The following is a 20,655-nucleotide window of genomic DNA, read 5'->3' as shown; positions in this document are numbered from 1 at the left end:
TTGGATCAGAGTTTAATTGTTTGATGTTTTATTATGTTTTTATATACATTGGAAGCCACCCAGAGTGGCTGGGGCAACCCAGCCAGGTGGGCAGGATATTATTATTATTATTATTATTATTAGGCCTAAACCCAAAACTTTGAATTGTGCTCAGAAACATACTGGGAGCCAATCTTTTAGGATCAATGTTATATGGTCCTGGTGGATGAACATAAGATGGTCAGACCAGGAATATAATAACATAAGAGGGGCTGCTGGATCAGGCCAATGGCCCATTTCAGACCCTCCACGTGTCCCTATTTTCCAGGGACAAGCACGGATTTACAGAAGCCATTCCGGTTTCTGATGTGATCCCAGAAATGTACTGCTTCTCCTTAAAGGTAAAGGGACCCCTGACCATTAGGTCCAGTCATGACCAAGTCTGGGGTTGCGGCGCTCATCTCTCTTTATTGGCTGAGGGAGCCGACGTACAGCTTCCGGGTCATGTGGCCAGCATGAGTAAGCCACTTCTGGCAAACCAGAGCAGCGCACAGAAACACCGTTTACCTTCCCACCGGAGTGGTACCTATTTATCTACTTGCACTTTGATGTGCTTTCAAAGTGCTAGGTTGGCAGGAGCAGGGACTGAGCACCAGGAGCTCACCCCGTTGCGGGGATTCAAACCGCTGACCTTCTGATCGGCAAGTCCTAGGCTCTGTGGTTTAACCCACAGCGCCACCCACGTCCACTGCTTCTCCTTAGGACGTCCCTATTTTCATCAGAGAAATGTTGGAGGGTCTGCCATTTAGTCCAGCATCCTGTTCTCACTGTGACCAACCATATGCCTCTTTGGGATTGGTATTCAGAGGCATAATTCTTCATCTGACAGTGGAAGTAGAACATAGTCATGTGGCTAGTAGCCATGGATAGCCTTATCCTCCAGGAATTTTTTGAATCCTGTTTCAAAGCCATTCAGACTTCTCTAGCCTAGCATACTGTTTCTCAGTTATCAATCCAGATGTTCACGGGAAGCAATAAAGCAGCACAAAAACAGGCCCCCTAAGCCCGGAAAGGATTATGGTGCCCCCCTCCTTCTCATTCAAAAGAGAAATGGTACTAAATAAAACAAAACGAAATGAAACATAGCAATCTATAAAATAAGCAAACTTTCAGCACCCTTGGCAAACTACAGTTCCCAGGATTCTTTGCAGGGAGCGGGGATCAAAGTGATTAAAATTTATAGTGCAGATGGAACCCCAAATTACTGTATTTACTCAAGTCTAATGCACCATCGGATCTAATGTGCACCTCAGGTTTCAGAACCCCAAAAAAGTATTTGCTGGCGAATGCAAATTTGCCATTGAATCTAATGTGCACTTTAATTTTCACAATGTTATTTGGCCAAAAGAGGTGAGCATCAGATTCGAGTAATCTGCACCACTGCTTGGATGAGCTGAAAACTTGCTGGCCATTCAGCTATCTCTGTCTCTCAGACCACCTTTTCAGCTTCTTCGGGGGTTGGACTATATGACCCTTGGGGTCGCTTCCAGTTCTAAGATTCTGTGATTTGTGGGATTGATATATCTGTGACTCTGCCACCACCCTTTCAGGAGCAGGGTAAGCTCACTGTGTGGCTGTATATCCTCTTTCTCTCCAGCTTTCTCTCCCCTCGGCATTTCCTGATCACTTTCCCCACCCCCACCCCTAAGTGAACTTTTCATGCTCCAGTGAGCCCAGTCCATCACGAGCCTGCCTTTGGTTCCAACAATGCATCCCCCCCCGCCTGCCTCCCCCAAAAAAGAAAAGGAGAGAGAGGGGGGAAAAAACCGACTCTGCAATTCTGCAAGGGTGCATCAACAGATAAATGGCCAGCATTAGAACATTCTGCTAGATGGACGCCTTTGGCGACATTAATGGGCCACTGGCAGCACATCTAACTATAGCCATCACAACTGCCTTAGAGCAGGGAAGTGGGGAGATTATGGAAAGATGATCTGCCAGCCCATTCCTTATCGTTGTATTCCTATCTCTCTCTCTTTGTTTATTGCTGGAGAGAAGTATGGTCTGTATTAACTGTTGGGAACCCATCAACTACAGATAGCTGGAGCTATCTGTTTTGCATCCAGTGCTAGTTCTATGCAGAGTAGACTCACTGCAATTCATGGGCATGCCTAGTGTGCCAGTATGGTGTAGTGGTTAAGAGCGGTAGACTCGTAATCTGGTGAACTGGGTTCGCGTCCTCGCTCCTCCACATGCAGCTGCTGGGTGACCTTGGACTAGTCACACTTCTCTGAAGTCTCTCAGCCTCACTCACCTCACAGAGTGTTTGTTGTGGGGGAGGAAGGGAAAGGAGAATGTTAGCCGCTTTGAGACTCCTTCGGGTAGTGATAAAGCGGGATATCAAATCCAAACTCCTCCTCCTCCCCTTCTTCTTCTTCCTCCTCCTCCTCTTCTTCTTCTTCTACCAGTGGTTACCAGCCACAATGCCTATGTTCTACCCACACAGTCAGAGGTGTTTGCCTTCTGAACACCGCTTCTGATAGAAACCACAGAAGGGGTGAGTACTCTTGCACTGAGGTCCTGCGTGCGGTTTTCAACAGGTATCGGGGTGACCACAGTGAAAACAGGGTGTTGGACTTGGTGGACCATCGGCCTGATCCAACAAGCTCATTTTGGGCTCTTAACTTGGGCCCGTTAATTTCAATGGGCCTGTTCTGAGTAGACCTTAGGCCACCGTAGGTTTTGAGCACAGACCTCTTTAACTGTCATGGCTTCCCACAGAGAAACTGTGGGAACAGTAGCTGGTTATGGGTGCTGAGAGGTTTTTTTAGGAGACCTCTGTTGCCCTCACAAAGCTGCCATTCCCAGAGTTTCCTTTGAAGAGGGACTGATTGTTACACCACTCTGGGAATTGAAGCTCTGTGAGGGGAATAAGGGTATCTCAAAAACTCTCAGCGCCCTTAACAAATGATAGTTCCCAGGATTCTTTATGGGGAAGCCAGCACTATTTAAAGTGGCAGAATGGTGCTTTGAATATATGGTGGGGATATGATCTTAGCCAGTGTTATTTTTCTAGAAAAAGAGGGACCGGAACTCACCCTTGTTCTCATAGAATGGCAATGGTGCCCACCTGAGAGATGCCAGAATTGAGTTCTGGTGAGTTCTGGCAGAAACAAAGCTCTGACCTTAGCTGGATACAACCCCCTGTTTCCGATCCATGTCCATTTTGACATCTGCTCATCCATAAATCACTTCCAGATCTATTTCTGCCATCCAAAATAAATAACCATTCCCAGAAAAATTTGTACACATTTCTAAATCTATTCGAACCTAAGAGACACATTTTAAACCATTCTGATGCTTACTCTGCTCCCCTTTGAGCCTGGAACTGAATCACAACTTTTGCAGAAGTTGCGGAATCTAAAGGGTCATTTTTATGTTCTGATCCATGCATGAGGTGTGGATCAGGTCTGTTTCCTCCAAGGAGTCACAGAAATTGAATCCCTCAAGAGCCTCCCACTTTCATTTCTCCATTCCCTGGCTCAGTGCATCTTCCTTCATTGCTTTGCTCCTGTTGCTGAGCGATTGCTTGGATCACCAGCAAAGTGAGCAGCCCTCCAGATGGAGCCAGTGGAGTGGGAGGGGGTTAAGGGGGGAACAGCGAGGAGGAGGAAGAAGAAGCTGGAAGAAAGCCGCATGATGAATGCTAATGGTCAGGGCTAGCTGGATGCCATGGGGAATGGCCTCTTGTTGCCTTTGCTAGCTGTGTTGAGCAAGAGCTATATGAGCAAGGGAAAGGTCGGGAGCTGGGGGAAATGGGAAATACTTAAAGCTAAATGCCAGAGCATCATTTCAGAGAGTTAATGAAACTCAGTGGCCCATGCCTAGAGATGCTATCAAGACCTAGAGTTTACCCTCTTCATCTTTGTCTAAAGAAATACGGAGGTACAGAATGAATAATAATAAAAGTCTCTTTGACCAAACCAAACTTCCTGGTTTTTTTTTTTAAAAGGTTACAAGACTTCCAGCCGAGCTGAAATTGCTTAAATGTCCGGGAAAATCTGGACGTATGTCAACTCATGTCAGAAGTGTTGATTTTGGTGAGGTTCCTTAAAAACACCTCGACAACTTTTTCTTTTTTCAAAGGAAAAGCTCAACCACTTTGCCAAAAAAAAAGGCTCAACAACTTTTGTGTCTGGGTTTTCACTTTTGAAATATGGCAACCCAAAGTAAACCTGACACGAATCCAGAGTGGATTCAGGAGTAAAGCCCAAGGAAAAATCTATACCTGCTGCTTTGTGGGACAACACACTGGCAGAAGAAAATGCCAGAAGAGTAAACCCTACGGAAATCTGGAGTGGAATCCATAAGACGGTTGGATGGTGCCTTGTGTGCCTCCTTCTGGCAACTCCTGCAGTCTAGCGGGTGCCAAACGTATTGCTCAGCAAGGCTGAGGGATGGTCTTGTTGTCTGTGGAGCCCAGGACTTCCACATGCACTGCCCAAGCTTGTACCCTGGAGAGGTCACTTTGGGGCTGCTAATGCATCAAAAACAATGCAGGAGGCTGCAGTTATGAGTTACCAGTCTCTGCAGCCGCAGCAGGAGTGTTGATTTTCCATCGGTTTGACTTCACTCCTGGAGGCACACTCCATTGTCTTTCGAGACAGATGGATGCCAGCAAAATGTGTTCTAGCAACAATTCCTCTCCTCTCCCTTTGTTTTCTTTCTGCCAACCCTTCCTTTCTTCTTCTTCTCTACATGCAGTAGCTAATCTGATCTTGAGACGCCCATAATTAGCCCAGTTACTGTGTGTTTGGAGTAATTTCCCTTTTCTGGAACTAATACAGGGGAGCTGTTTAAAAAGCCTCTGTGTTGAATACCCTCTAGGAAGCTACAGGTAAGACATGATTGCTACATTATTAATAAATAAATATGCAAAGAGAATCCAAATTCATTTATGCAAACACCCAGGAGGAAACTCAACATACACGGGAAACAAGATGTGTTGATAGAGGCAAGAGCGCTAAGTACACAGACTATTCTGTTTTATTTTAGGCGAGTCTGCCGCCTGATCCATCCTGGAAGCTTGCGTTGGGGAACGGCACGAGTGAAAACAATGTTCCGAGTCCCAAATCCTGGTTTTGATCCTCAGTCTGAATTAGGGATGGCGAAGAAATTCAATGAAATTCACATTTAAAGGCGAACCTGTCAGATTTGTACTTTCCAAAATAATACACAAGTCTTTGAAATCCACACATCTTCACAATGCAATTCTGCAGTCAAGTGATGTGTACGAAAAACATATACACAAGGGCTTGCATGCGTCTCTGCCAACCCCCAAACTACACATTTAATCAGGGTTTTAAAGTTTTGGGACATCTATTTGAGGGAAGGATGAAGGGAAGCTGATAGTGCGGAGTGTCACTTCCACAGACACATGTTTGTTTGTTTATTGTATTTATATACCATCTTTATCTTCTAAGGATCTCAAGGTGGTGTTACATGGTTTTCCTTCTCCCCATTCCACCCTCACAACAACAATGTGGTAGGTTAGGCTAAGAGATAGTGACTGGCCCAAGGTCAACCAGTGAGCTTCATGGCCATGTGGAGATTCGAACCCTAGTCTCCCAGGTCCTAGTCCAACACTGTTACTGGGACTTCTCAGGCTCCCCATCAGGCTAAAACACTGACTATTTGATTTGCCAATGAGGAAGAGAAGGAATGGACTCTTGTGTCAGATCTTTTCCTTCTATGGATTCTGGGACTTTTAGGCTCAGTCGAAAAATGCTCTTTGTATGTCTATGTGAGCACACCGACTCCTTCCCCTTCCCTAAAGAACTGATTAAAGTCGGGGTAAGAAGGTGTACCATGGAGGGAGGTGCTGGTGCTGTCAGGAGGCAAGAAAAATAATGGCAGGGAGAGCTCATAACAGCCAGTCTCTGTTAGAATTCCTGCTCCATGGTTGCAGTCAAGGGATTTTTGTCTATCACAAGATGGTGTGTGTTTTGACTCCACAGAGTGGGAAGTGACGGAGACAAGATGTTTGTGATACTGTGTTCCGTGAAGTGGGACTATTGTCCTTTGTTCTTTTTTCTCTTTGCTGTCTGATGCTAGAGAGAGAGGAAGCCATGTTGCAGTGCTCTCTCTGTGTTTATATGTAAATAAAGTAGATTAGCCAAAACGCTGAGTTGCTGAGGTCTGTTATGCAAGCTGCAAAGACTCTGCAGATCCCTAGGTGTGCCAGTGTCTGTTGGCATCAGTCGCTGTGATGTTCAGGCTGAAGAAAGCTTTTGAAGCTCCCGAACAAATGACCAGGAGGGAGGGAACATGCCAGTCGGGCATGTGCCTCTGCCAGGGTCCTACTTGAGTGTAGGATGAGCTCCTGACAGTCTCTACTTCAGTTTGGCTCATAAGCAGGGGATAATGACCTATGTGGGCAAATGGGGCACAACGCCACCAGCCTCACTTGTCTGCTTTCTTGCTCACAATCAGTCAGAGAGGAGCTCTGCCTGTGATTGGCTCTGGTGTCACCTATTGGTGGTCTCCTGGCTGTTCACTCCACCTGTACCAATGGGCACCAGTCACCACTGCTGTCATTGGGTCTGGCGCCACCTACTGTCTGGCTCCCTGCCTACTGCCCTACCGGTCTCAATGGGAACTAGCTGCCGCTGCTCGTCAGGATCTGAACAGAGGTGCTCAATGACATGAGTGCCTCTGCTTCAGATTCCTAAGGCGCCGGACTAGTAGAGCCAGCTCAGACGTGTTTCCTGCTGGTGTCAGAGACAACAGCCCCCCTTCTGAGCTTGATTCAAAATAGTTGTAACATAATGAGCCCACGGTGTGTGTGTGTGTTGTTATATAGCAAAAGGGGCTTTGAATCTTTTAAGGGAGAGCACGGAAACATGTTCCTTTGTGAGGAAAATAAATAAATAAAAAGCGAAGGGGATGGGGGAAATCAAAGCCTTGTCTTGCAAAAGCAACATCTTCTCTCCTGGTATTAACAACAAAAGCGCTGGTGCTGTTTGCCTTTTCAAATGAAGTTGCCATCTTTTAACGGCACTGAAACTATCTCCGCTGCTGTACTGTGCAACGGCAGGTAGAGTCAACAGCGTGGCAATGCAGACTGCTAGCAGGAGGTGCAACAGGAAATCCAGGCCAGGCTTTTTGTACCTGTTATTTATAGGCTGCCATGCAATGCTGAACTGAAGATCACGGGACAATCCTTCCCAGTGGTGGCTAGTGTCCATTGCAGGGGTGGCACATCCCATTTTGCTGCTCGAAGCAAAACGAGAAGTGCCACCTTACCCTGCTTTGCCGCTCCTGCCGCTGGCATATCTGTTGCTGCCGGTGCCACATCTCTGCCTGCCCTGCCACCTCCACCACTGGCAGAGAAGCAGCGCTGGCATCGGTGCTGATTTTGCTGAAATTTCATGAGATCTTAGAATCCTAGAATGATAGAGTTGGAAGGGATCCCGAGGGTTCTCTAGTCCAACCCCCTGCAATACAGGAAGCCATTCCTGGCTGGGCTCAAACCACCGACCTTCTGGTTAACAGCCAGACAAACTGACCCATTGCATGACAGAGTCCCTTGGGCGCTTGCAAGATCTCACGCGATTTCAGCTGATAGTGGTTTTGGGGCTATGGGGTGCCCATGGGGCTGCTGCCTTGGTGGTTCCTGGCACATTAAACTTCATTAGTTTAATAATATTACAACAACAACAATTTATTATTTATACCCTACCCATCTGGCTGGGTTTCCCTAGGCATTCTGGGCGGCTCCCAACAGAATATAAAAAATAGAATCGAACATTAAAAACTTCCTAAACAGGGCTGCCTGTTGATAGTGGCTCCTCCCCTGTGTACACATCATACATTTAAAGCACATTTTCCCCATAAGCAGGATGAGAGTGCATTAGCCCTCTGCTGGTGTCGTTCTCCAACAAATGGTACTCAGAGGTGTGGTGGTCAAAGGACATTTCTGCTTGAAGATGAAGGCCCTTGAAAAGTGAGAAGGCCTTTCCTTTTCCATCTCCACTGGGAGATCCAAGAAACAGTAAATACTTCTTGCTCATCTCTCAACTTACAGAAGTACGTTAAGATTGGACTGGACCTTCCCTGACTGCTTTTTGAAAGCTTCCTTCAATCTTCTGTTCAGAGTGTGCTTGCTGAGTGGCAGTCCTATATTTTCTCCAAAACACGCTTTGATGAAATTATTGGCTGGCCGTGATGTGCCCAAACATGCTTCGACTCTCTGATCATCGCCAGCCAAAGTGCTATTCATAATGCACTTTCCTTTCAGAAGCTCTGGCAGATCACACAGATACGGGGATATCTCACAAAGTAAGTTTGCAACCTATAGGTATTCAGAATTGGTATCAAGGGGGTTTATTACCTCCAAATACATAGGATTGCAGACACAATCTTAGATCTAAGTTGGATAGGCTTTAAGGACATGTTTTCAGATGTATCAACTTCATCCTCTCATGGTCCCTTCTCGCCCGCTGCCTTCTCTCCCCAGAAACCGCTCCTGACTCCAGAGAGTACTGCACACAGATAAAAGGCCTTTTCAACATTTATTCTGATATGCTGTTACAAATTATTCTTGCTTGGGGCAAGGTTCTTGCAATTTCCCCAAGCAATGAGTTACCTTCTCTGTTTCCAGCTATGGAACAAAATTCTTCACAGATGCCAGAGGCTACTCTGCAAATTTGGTACTACAAGATCTTTGTGATACCCTGATTGCATCTGAAACTTCATTTTCTTCCAATGAGACATGGAGTCATTTGCACCAGGGCTAGATTTAGGGCTGTATCAGCATGTGCTGAGCTGAGAAATTGCTGGGTAAGCAAGGTGCTGGGCTTTGGGAAGCCTAGTTAGCACCTTCCAGCTTTGGGAAGGAGAAGGGAGGGCTCTAGGACTTTTCCAGAGCCCTTGAACCTCCTTTCCCACCTTTGGGAAGGCAGTGTGAGGGCGTGGGGGGGGCCCCCCAGATTTTGGCCTTGCACAGGGCGCCATAGTACCCAAGTCCACCACTGTTTGCACAACCCAAACTGAAGCAAATTTCCTGAACACTTCTAAATGGACATGCAGAATATTGTATTGTGAATGGTTCTGTATTCAGCCTACCTCTTGTTAAGCACAGAGGTGAGTGGGTTGCCCTTGTTATGTTCCATTACTAGTTTGTGGATTTGTTCTGCATTGCATATCTCCTGAATTGGAGACCTTCTCAGACATTCAATTTCCCCACAAAATTACAGTGGTACCTTTTGCTCTCAAATGCCTTGGTACTCAAACAACTTGGAACCCAAACACATTTTTTGGAAGCCGAACATGCTCCGTTTTGAGTGCCACACTTCCGTTTTGAGCGTTACGCTGAGGTCTGTCTGTTTTTGCTATTTATTTTGCGTTTTTGTTTTTGCGGCTCTTTTTTGTTTTTGTGACTGTGCAAACCCAGTTCAGCTACTGATTGATTGACTGTGTGACTGCAGTATGTAGCTTATTGCTTTCATTTTATGGATCAATGGTCTCTTCAGATAGCGAAATTCATGTTAAATTATTGTTTTAGGGGTTGTTTTTAAAAGTCTGGAATGGATTAATCCATTTTGCATTACTTTCTATGGGAAAGCATGCCTTGGTTTTGGAACACTTTGGTTTTAGAGCGGACTTCCAGAACGGATTAAGTTTGAGAACCAAGGTACCACTGTAAAAGCATTGGAGAAGAGGGAAGGGACATGCTGGCGAGCTCTACACTCCCTGTACCCTGCAAGGTGCAAAATGCTACACTTCAGAGGGAGCCCCCAAGAGTACACAAATGGAGATGAAGACATTTGTCTCCGGTGATTGGCTGGGAAATAGCAAAGACAGTGGAACTAGCTAGCACAGGGGTCAGCAAACTTTTTCATCAGGGGGCCGGTCCACTGTCCCTCAGACCTTGTGGGGGGCCGGACTATATTTTGAAAAAAAATAATGAACGAATTCCTGTGCCCCACAAATAACCCAGAGATGTCTTTTAAATAAAAGGACACATTCTACTCATGTAAAAACACCAGGCAGGCCCCACAAATAACCCAGAGATGCATTTTAAATAAAAGGACACATTCTACTCATGTAAAAACAGGCTGATTCCCGGACCATCCGCAGACCAGATTTAGAAGGCGATTGGGCCGCATCCGGCCCCCGGGCTGTAGTTTTCCTACCCATGAGCTAGCATGCCCACCACCCCACCCTCATCCCTGCTTTGAGAACAAGGCCATGGTCAGATCAATGGTATTCCTATCTTGATGAAATTGCTCTTGGCTCCAGTACAAAATGGCTGCCTGGGTAAGTCTGCCGGCCATCCTTCCGAACTCTTGTGCATGGAAAAAGAGAGCGAATCAGCCACAGATATGCCCAGTGGCAGCCGTTGGTGACAATATTTCAAAAGGATCTCTTCTAATTGAATGAATGTGCAATAAAATGCAAGTCGGTGTAAACTAATGTAAAGTGATGCATGTCACAGCAAAAAAAAATCTTAAGCATCTAATTTTGTGTTAAGCCATGCTCCACAGCAGCCATTTTGTGTTAACATACACACACACACAGGCCATTTTGTGACTGGTACCACATTGAAACCCTAATTTTCATATGTTTTCATTTTATTTAATTCTTTAAAAACCAATGTAATGAGTAGTATCTAGAAAATGCTAAATGTTTTAAATTTTCATTTTTGATTTTTATAATCAACAATTAATTGCCATTTAATCACAAATTCAGTAGAGGTGGGTTGAGGGAGATGGGAGGGGTAGCAATGGCATTTGACAAGATACTCAACATATAAGTACCACCACCTTATTACTAATATTACTACAAAAATACAAAAACATTTCTTCTTTGCATATCTGTTTCGAAATATAGTAGTACCTCGGGTTAAGTACTTAATTCGTTTCGGAGGTCTGTACTTAACCTGAAACTGTTCTTAACCTGAAGCACCACTTTAGCTAATGGGGCCTCTCGCGGCTGCTGCCGCGCCGCTGGAGCACAATTTCTGTTCTCATCCTGAAGCAAAGTTCTTAACCTGAAGCACTATTTCTGGGTTAGCAGAGTCTGTAACCTGAAGCGTATGTAACCTGAAGTGTATGTAACCTGAGGTACCACTGTACAGAGTGCCTATATTATTATATATGATTAACTTAGGATTGATTATTCTGCTCATTAACATGAGCTTTCTTTCTTTCTTTCTTTCTTTCTTTCTTTCTTTCTTTCTTCTGTCTGTCTTTCTCATATTTACATTTCTTTTTAAAGTAACACTCTGTTGATAATTAGCCATTGTAGGGCTATTCAGCAGAAAAAAAGACTCTGCCGTTACATGTTTGCATAGGTGCCATCAATTTATCAGCTCCAAATAAAAAGGAGGAGCACTTTTGCTATGGTAGGCTCTTCCAACTGCCTATAGAACAAATCGTTAGCGTTCCATCCAAGCAAAACATAAATAAATCCTGCATTAATGACCGGAACTGACCAGCTGAATACAGGGATGGGCAGAACTGCTGGGTCCTACTCTGTAATTAATTTGTCCTTTGAATTAATTACAGGTTCCACTTCATAATTAATTCAGACACTGACGAAGAGGCCACATTAATTACAGATAGCCCTAGTAAGACAACAAAATCATGGCTATGCCAGGGCCAAGAATAAACAGAGCATTATATATATATATTTATAAAGCTACAATATTTATGTTTACTATAGCAGATTCATTTTATATCTGTGCAGTTGCTACATAACCACTTGGAAATCTCAGTTGGTTAGAGTGTGGTTCTGATAACACCAAAGTTGCAGGTTCGATGGGGCAAATGCATATTCCTGCATTGCAGGGGGTTGCACTAGATCAGGGTTTCCCAAACTTGGTCTCCAGCTGTTGTTGGACTACAACTCCCATCATCCTTAGCTAGCAGGACCAGTGGTCAGGGATGATGGGAACTGTGGTCCAAAAACAGCTGGAGACCCAGGTTTGGGAAACCCTGGACTAGTTGATCCTCAGGGCTTGCTTCCAATCAATTCTTTGATTCTATGAATCAGTGCCTGAGTTTTGCTTTGCCCGCTCTTCACTCCTCGCCACGTTCGTGTCACATCCTGTTTGCCATTGCCATGATAGGAGAACAAGGGAGGTGTTCATGGTGAGTTCCGGCACCTCTTTTTCTAGAAAAATAGCACTGGACAGTACCACATAACAAACACTGGCTCCCAGTACCTTTCCAAGCACAATTGAAAGTATTGGTGCTGAGCTTTAAAGAGTTTTAGCATCTCCATCCCAATCGTTCAGCCAAGACACTGAGGTCCAGCTCCAAGGGCCTTCTGGCAGTTCCCTCCCTGCGAGAAGTGAGGTCACAGGCAACCAGGCAGAGGGCCTTCTTGGTAGTGGCACCCGCCCTGTGGAACGCCCTCCCATTAGATGTCAAGGAGATAAATAACTACACAACTTTTAGAAGACATCTGAAGGTAGCCCTGTATAGGGAAGGTTTAATGTCTGATGTTTTAGGATGCTTTTAAATTTTAAATTTGTTGGAAGCCACCCAGAGTCGCCGGGGCAACCCACTCAATGGGTTTATTATTAATAGGATTATTATTATTGTTATGCTTTTGAATTATGGTGCTGGAGGAGACTCTTGAGAGTCCCATGGACTGCAAGAAGTTCAAACCTATCCATTCTTAAGGAAATCAGCCCTGAGTGCTCACTGGAAGGACAGATCCTGAAGCTGAGGCTCCAATACTTTGGCCACCTCATGAGAAGAGAAGACTCCTTGGAAAAGACCCTGATGCTGGGAAAGATGGAGGGCGCAAGGAGAAGGGGACGACAGAGGACAAGATGGTTGGACAGTGTTCTCGAAGCTACCAGCATGAGTTTGACCAAACTGCGGGAGGCAGTGGAAGACAGGAGTGCCTGGCGTGCTCTGGTCCATGGGGTCACAAAGGGTCGGACACGACTAAATGACAAAACAACAACAATTATTATTATTATTATTACAGTGGTACCTCAGGTTACAGACACTTCAGGTTACAGGTGCTTCACATTACAGACTCCACTAAACCAGAAATAGTACCTTGGGTCAAGAACTTTGCTTCAGGATGAGAACAGAAATTGCACGGCAGCAGCGGGAGGCTCCATTAGCTAAAGTGGTACCTCAGGTTAAGAACAGTTTCAGGTTAAGAACGGACCTGCAGAACGAATTATGTTCTTAACCTGAGGTACCACTGTATTATTAAAATATCCCAGGTACAACTTTGCTTGCTATCCAGTGGATGACATTGGATTTCTTTCTTTCATTCACTACTTTATATTCACTCCCCCCCCCCCCCATTCACTTCACTGGCTGAATTGCTGCATTTTTCATGTAGTGGCTCAAGGCACATAAGTCCTTGCCCCCTCCCAGCTCTTGCAAGGCATCAAGCAGCCCTCTCTGCAGCAATCAACCTTCCTTACCACGACCCCGCCCCCTTCTCTCCCCCCCCCCCCCGCCGCGTTAAAGGGCCAGAGGCTCCCGCGAGAATTCCCTTCCCCATTCATTCCTTCTGGGCTGGAATGGAGCAGAGCGCAGAGGCAGCGCGCAAACTGGGCGCGCATGCCTGCAACTTATTTCGCGCGGCTAGGGGAGCTTTCTTTCACCCTGCGCGGTGGGGATGGACGGGGGATGGGGTGGGGGAAGAGAGAGGAAAGTTAGTCATGTGACCGAGGGGGAGGGAGAGAAAGAGAGAGAGAGGCAGACACACACAGAAAGGTAGGGAAGATGTGAAAGGGGCTGGATCCCAGCTGCTGCTGCTGCCGCTGCCGGAGGCGTGCGGGGAGAGCCAAACCGAGATTACATCTTCTCTTATCTTCAGCAGCAGCCCCCCCAGGGAAGGATCCTGTATCTCTTGGCCCCTTCTCGTGCCGTTACGTTGTCGCCCCCTCCCCAGTCTGGAGGAGAGGCAGCTTCCCGGAGACCCAGCAGCCCCTTTCCTCCTGCCCCCCCTCTCCCACCACCAGAGACATTTATTTGGGGTGGTGGTGGCTGTTTGGCGTGTACCCCCCCTCCCTCTCCATCTCCTCCAGCAGCACCTCTCCGCTCTCCTCCTTTCGGCTGTGTGGCTCCTCCTGGGAGGAGAAAGGGAAGAGAGAGAGAAGGGGGGGAAAGAGAGAGAAAGAAGGAGCTTGTCAATTTCCTTTGTGTTTGGATTCTTGGATGCTCGGCGTGGATTCCGTGGCGCTGAACTCTTCCCCACCTCGGGCTGTGCGACTTTGAGGAGGCTGCTGGGGCTCCATCTCTGGGGGGTTGAGGGGTGGGGTTTTTTTGGGGGGCAGACAGCGCTAACCTGGAGAAAGGAGGGCCCAAGGGTGCAGGGTGGAGGGGGAAACTTGAAGCAGGTGGGTGTTTCTGCGCTGGCAGGGCACCCACTCGACCTACTCCAGGTGCGTCGGTCTATTCCAGCTGGAGGGTTTTCTTCTCTCGCTCGCCCCACCGGATTGAACCACGACGAGGAGATTTTCCGGCGTGAAACAAGAAAAGGCGGAGGGGACGGAAAAAAAACACACCACACACATACCACCAAATCGGAAGCAACTTCTCCCTGTTTAATCCAAAGCATCTAACGGGGCGGGGAAAGAGTTCCATTTACTTATACGTGTGTGAATATATCCATATATATTTACGTGGTCGCTGCCTTCAATTCTGCAAGCATGAAAAGAAGAAAGGAGCCAACCTCTCGGGTGGAGGAATAGTTTGTCTCCCCCCCTTTCCCCCCTCTCAATGGATTAAAAAAAAATCAAAAAGGGGGGGTGCGGAATCAAGAGACAACCCCGCCACACACACCCCTCCTCACGCTTGCCTGTCTTTGCCTTTGGATCAAGGCATTCTGTTCCTCTAATTTATTTTCTGCTGCCGAGGTTGGAAGGAATTACACATATCTCTTTTCCCAAGGAAGACCAGTGACCAGCCATTACTTTCCTGGGTTTGCTCGGAGGAATCTCTCGACATCTCTCTCGCCCGCCCCCCCGGGTGCTGACATTCCTTGGGAGTCTCCCTTTCTTGCCCCCCTCCTTCTCCTTCTTCCTCCCCCCCCTTCCCTCGCTCCCTCCCTCCCTGTATTCCACCGGGGGGTGGGGGGAGACGAAGTTGGAGGGGGTGGGTAGGTGGGGGGAAGAGCAGGAGGGAGGGAGGGCGAAGGCAGTGTGGAGTTGTCCGGGGGTGGGGGGGCCCTGTTGTTGCGACGAGAGCGAGCGAGCCATGGACGGCCCCACACTCTGCAACGGCTTTCGCAAGAAGCGGCGCTCCCGCTCGCAGCGCGACCGGGCGAGGCGCTCCAAACGCGGATTATTACAAGGTGCTGCTGCTGCTGCTGCTCCTGGCGGGGCGGCTCTGGTGGTGGTGGCGGCGGAGCCCAGGCGGACGCCCCCCGCCCCGTCCGTCCTTTCTTCCTCGGGCTCCGAGCTCGACAACAATGGCAAGCCGCCGCTGCCGCCGACGTGCCGGCCCAAGCCCCCCAGGAGGAAGCGGAGGGAGTCTTCCTCGCCCGAGGAGGACATCATCGATGGCTTTGCCCTGGCCAGCTTCGTCACGCTGGAAGCCTTGGAGGTGAGGGCGCCCGGGCTCCCCGTCGGGGGTGGCGGCGGCGGGGCTATATTCTAGGGAAGCCCGGAAGGGGAGGGGGCGGCCGGGCTTGCCCTCTCGCTCATTGTTTGCTGACTGTGGGTGGGGGGTAATGGCAGCAGAGAGGGGTGTGCGCGTCGAGGAAGGAGGGTGTGCACTTTGGGGGGGGGTCCTCTTTCCTCTCCTCTGGTCCCTACTGGTGGGATAACAATGCAGACCAGGAATCCCCATCTCTCTCTTTGCGCCCGCCCCCGAATCCCTTGGCTACTCCAAATATTTATAGGTCGAGGTGGCTTCTTCCCCTGCCTTGCTGTGCGCTGAGTATATTTATTTTTGTTTGGGCTGCAGTTTGATGGATGTGCTGCTTTGAGGAGCGAGTTGGCTGGGTGTCTCTCCCCCCCTTCCCCTCGCTCTCTCCAGCTGTTGGGGAGTGGTGGTGGTGCTTTATGTGTTCGGAGGTGGGGAGGGAATCGGGGTGTATTCATTGCGAGCGAGAGGGGGGTGGGAAGAGGAGGGGCTTGGAGGAACTTGGCGGTGGCGGGGGGGGGGGCAGAAGGAGAGACGGGCAACGGCATTGGACTTGCATCTCCTTTATGCTCCAGAAGGGTTGGTTTATTTATTTGCTGGCCCTTTAAAGCATGGATGGAATGAAAAAGGGGTGTGTGTCTGAATAGATGTGCAAAAGAACATCCCCTGGCTGTCATCTGAAGGGCTGCTTGCAGGTGGAACCCGCTTGTCAATGCCGCCTTGTCCCCTTCCTCCCCTTCTTTCTCGTTACACAAAAGCACTTTTTTTTTTTTTTGCATCTGGTTGTGGACAAGTGGAGACTTCTCTTTATTCCACGCAACACTCGCCGGGTGCTGCTTTCTTCCCCCTCCCTCCCCACAATGCACTTTTCTCCTTCAGTGTTTGATTTCTCCTGGGGAGAAAGGGGGGTGTGTGTGACATCAAGAAAGGGCAAGTTGGAAGATGATGGGCAGGGTGAGATCTTACCTTGACATGATTTCTTGGGGAGAGGAAATCAGACTGGTATCGCTGAAAGACAATGCCAGTACTATGCACATTGTCACAAACGTGGTGTGGAAGAGAAACAGGAGTTGTGGAAGAAGCATGTGGCTCCCCCTTCTCCAAATCTGACAGTTGAGGGTTAACATAATACCATTATTTCCCAGCTTCCTTCCATCTCTTCCCCCCTCCTCCTTGACCCCCATGTCTTAGGCTAATTTCTTGGTTTTGTCAATTTCATTCACTCCCTTTTCCCAAATCAGTTTCGCACAACTTTTTGGCCTTGGGTTCCCTGTTCTTTTTCATTGTGTTTACATTGCATGCCATTCAAGGTTAGACCTTTCAAGCTTAGGTGTCTTTCTAGAGTGAGTATGTGTTAATCCAACATGTCCTTGCCTTTTGGTACATCAAGATACCTAAGTGTTTTATTTCTCCTGAGTTAAAGGCTGTTTTGGACAATGGTTGCTGGCCCTTTAACTTGGAGAGAGAGAGAGAGAGAGAGAGAGAGAGAGAGAGAGAGGGAGGGAGGGGGAGCAAGCACACTACTCTGTTCCAACCCCCCTTTCAGAATATGTGACAAAAAATGCCTCCAGTTCTGATGTTCTTGTGAATTCAAAACAGCTGTTATGGTGTCCCTGGTTGTATAGAAACATTTGTGTACCAGTGATTTCCACTTACAATACCCACCTGGTTGTAAACTTCCTTGCAATCCATTCCTTCAGTCTCTCTCTCACCCCCACATCCTCACCAGTCGAAAATCCCTTCCTTCCTGGATTTGAAAACTAGAGGAATTCAAGGTTTGGGGTTTCTCCCTCAAAAGGTACTGACATGCATATGAACTGCCGAGTAGGCCAAGCCCACCTTATAAACTATCCATACTTGCAAAGCATTTTCCTTTTCTGAATTTTCTGGCATTCATTAGTTTAAAACACAAGCAAGGACAATAATTGCTGAAATGCATGAGGTATGGGATCAAGAAATAGTGAGCTGCATGCTTTTATGGTGGGGGTGGAGAGGAAGGCTTGGATATCTTTATGTGGTGGTTTCAGGTTTGGCAAGTGTATACATTCTTTCTAGGTATTAGCACACAGTGTTGCCATTTGCTGTTGTTGTTTGAGTAGTTTTGGAGCTTTGCTTATATGTATCTTGGCTCTATGGCCCCACAGTTTGCACTCTGTATGCAGCTTGGGGGTCCGTAGGAACATCTTCTCCCATATTTTCCTGCCTATACAGTAAGATCTTTAGCTGAGGCCTTTCTCTTGAGTGTTGTCACTTGCTGAAGTGTGTAACACTCGCATGGGCTTTTCTGTGGTGGCCCCTTGACTTTGGAATAGTCTCCCTGGAGAGGCTGGACTTGTATTTGACACAGTGCAATCTTCTTGGTGCCAGGTTAAGACTTCCTTGTTTGCCTAAGCATTTTGAAAGTGTTCTGTTCCTATTCAGACTGCTTTTCTGTTGTCTTCTAGGGCATTTAATTTTTTGATGATGGTTGATGTCTTGCTTTTATTGACACACACACACACACACACACACACACACACACACACCATCCTTGGATCCATCTGGATGAAGGGCAGGTCAGAAGTTATTAAAATAAACACACTTGAAAGAAGTTTAGGCAGAGATCCGCCTCCACAGAAATCAGTAAATATTCCATTGATTTTAGTGGACCTTATTCCTTTGAAAAGATGCTTAGGTTGACAGCCTCGGTTGTCTTATGGTGCCAAGGCAAGCATACTCTCTCAAATGCTACTTTGAAAATAATTGTCGATGAGTAACAACCTTTCAGCAAGGGGCTGACAGTAGACAACATAGGTGTGCAGAAAGAGGGAGTTTGGGTGGGTGAAACTTGTCACATCACAGTGGATCTGCAAAACTCACATTTGCTGGAGTCCCATGCTCTGTGTAACTAGATGCAGAAGAGCGGCTGTTAGGAAAGTGTGCCAGCATAATTGGCAACAACTGTTAGGTCTAGGGAATGTATACACGGGGAGGATTAACTGGCATGGTAAGCTGGCACGACACAATGGTTAGCATTTCAGAATTGGGCCAAAGGGACCTGGGTTCAAATTCTGACTCTTGCATAGGTGGCAGCTCCCCGGGGCCTTGGGTGCCTGAGTACCCACAAAATTCCCCATGAAGGGGCTGGGCACCCACAAAGGCAGTGTCAGAGCCATGCATGCTGTATGGCACCCATGACTCTGGGCACCCATGGACACGGGGGCAAGTTGGCACTCCTGGACTCACTGTATGACACTAGGCCTTTCTCACAGGGTTTTTAGGAAGACAATATTGGGGGAGGAGTGCATAGAACCATGTACTGTACCTTGAGTTCCTTGGAAGACAGGCAAGATAGAAATACGGCAAAAGTACAAATAATAAAATTATTATTATTATTTCTCTTTCTGGCTGCAAAAATACGAAAAGGACATTGCCCCCAAATTATTAAACCTGTGCTGTCTGGGTGCTGTTTTTATTTATAATCTGGTTGTCATGCTGTTATTTATTTGACTCACTCTTAACTTCCATATTTTATAATAAGATGTATTTTAATCACTCCAGATATCATTTATGTATTACAAACCTATTTGGATATCTTTTCCATATTGTGATATTTTACTCGTCTTGTTGTTGGTTCTGTTTTGTGTGACTGCACAATGAAGGATCTGTTGGTGCTGATAATGCCAAGGTTGCAGGTTCAATCCTGCAATTAATGGTGCTGAGCGTGGTGCTGAGATAATGCCAAGGTTGCAGGTTCGATCCCTGTATGAGACAATTGCATGTTCCTGCATTGCAGAGGGTTGGAATACATGATCCTAAATTCTACAATTCTATGATTCTAAGTCCGCTTAAGTGAATGCATTTTCAGAATCCAGGGGGCTCGTTGGGGTGCTTTCTGGGCTGCCCCAGTTTAGACTGCAAGTGCTGCATCTCTGAACGCTTATTGCCATGACAAATAAATTGTACGCAAGTGAAAAGATTGTATGCCAGAAGTCTGGGTGAAGCCTTTTGCCCTGACATGCTAATCTCTATAGACCATGAGCTTGTTTGTCATATGAGAATATTCAGTGTTTCCCCCCCCCTTAAAAAAAATGTTTAGAAGTACTCTCATTTTCCTACTCATATTGAAATACCGCCTCTCAATGATGCCAAACTTAGATCCACAAAATGTTTAGGGGTATGCCTACCCCTGCTCCCCCCCCCCGAAAAAAAGCACTAAAGGTAAAGGACCCCTGACAGTTAAGTCCAGTTCCGAACGACGCTGGGGTTGTGGCACTCATCTCGCTTAACTGGCCGAGGGAGCTGGCGTTTGTCTGCTCTGCAGACAGTTTTTCTGGGTCATGTGGCCAGCGTGACTAAGCCACTTCTGGCGCAATGGAACACCAAAACCAGAGCAGCACACGGAAACGCCGTTTACCTTCCCACCAGAGTGGTACCTATTGATCTACTTGCACTTTTGGTGTGCTTTCGAGCTGCTAGGTTGCCAGGAGCAGGGACTGAGCAACGGGAGCTCACCCCATTGCGGGGATTTGAACCACTGACCTTCCTCCTTAGTATTCCCCAGATACCCACAGCCTGAAATAGGACCCTCCAGGAAAAACTTTGCCTTTCAGTGTATAAAATTGGTGCAGTGTAGGAATGAGCAAATCTCCCCATTTCTCTTTCAGTTACAGGGAACCAGGCAGAGGGCCTTCTCGGTAGTCCCTGTGGAACACCCTCCCATCAGATGTCAAGCAACTAAACAACCTTCTGACTTTTATAAGACATCTCAAGGCAGCCCTGTATAGGGAAATTTTTAATGTTTGATGTCTTACGGTGTTTTAGTTTGTTGGAAGACACCCAGAGTGGTTGGGGCAATCCAGTCAGATGAGTGGCATATAAATAAGTTGTTGTTGTTGTTGCTGTTGTTGTTAAGTGCACACAGCTGCTCTGTGTGGTTGGGCTGGCAGTTCTTTTTGTACTGCTGCAGCACAGCACATCTTTAGTCTTATTAAAACGATGACCCTGGATTCTGATATTTCTTGGATTTGCTATTAAGTGTGGGTGTCAATGTTGCACCAAGGAGGCA

The 20,655-nt window shown here is 47.1% G+C and overlaps 1 protein-coding gene across 4 annotated transcripts in view; it reads left to right on the top strand.

The window, feature by feature from the left end:
* The first annotated feature begins 13,709 nt into the window (after positions 1-13,709).
* AUTS2 (activator of transcription and developmental regulator AUTS2) overlaps positions 13,710-20,655 on the top strand; it is a 669,531-nt gene continuing 662,585 nt past the window's right edge. For 2 of the 4 annotated variants that reach the window (XM_083587454.1, XM_083587453.1), the window contains exon 1: positions 13,711-15,566. In XM_083587454.1, coding sequence (XP_083443580.1) covers positions 15,219-15,566 — 348 coding nt within the window. In that variant the 5' untranslated portion in view covers positions 13,711-15,218. Of the gene's footprint in view, positions 15,567-20,655 lie in introns of all 4 variants that reach the window. The other 2 variants (XM_083587452.1, XM_083587455.1) reach the window with 2 other exon arrangements.

This window comes from Podarcis filfolensis (assembly GCF_964270895.1).
Source record: "Podarcis filfolensis genome assembly, chromosome: 15".
Lineage (NCBI taxonomy): Eukaryota > Metazoa > Chordata > Lepidosauria > Squamata > Lacertidae > Podarcis > Podarcis filfolensis.
Note: the sequence above shows the minus strand (reverse complement) of the source record. Positions and strands in the feature narration are given on the sequence as shown.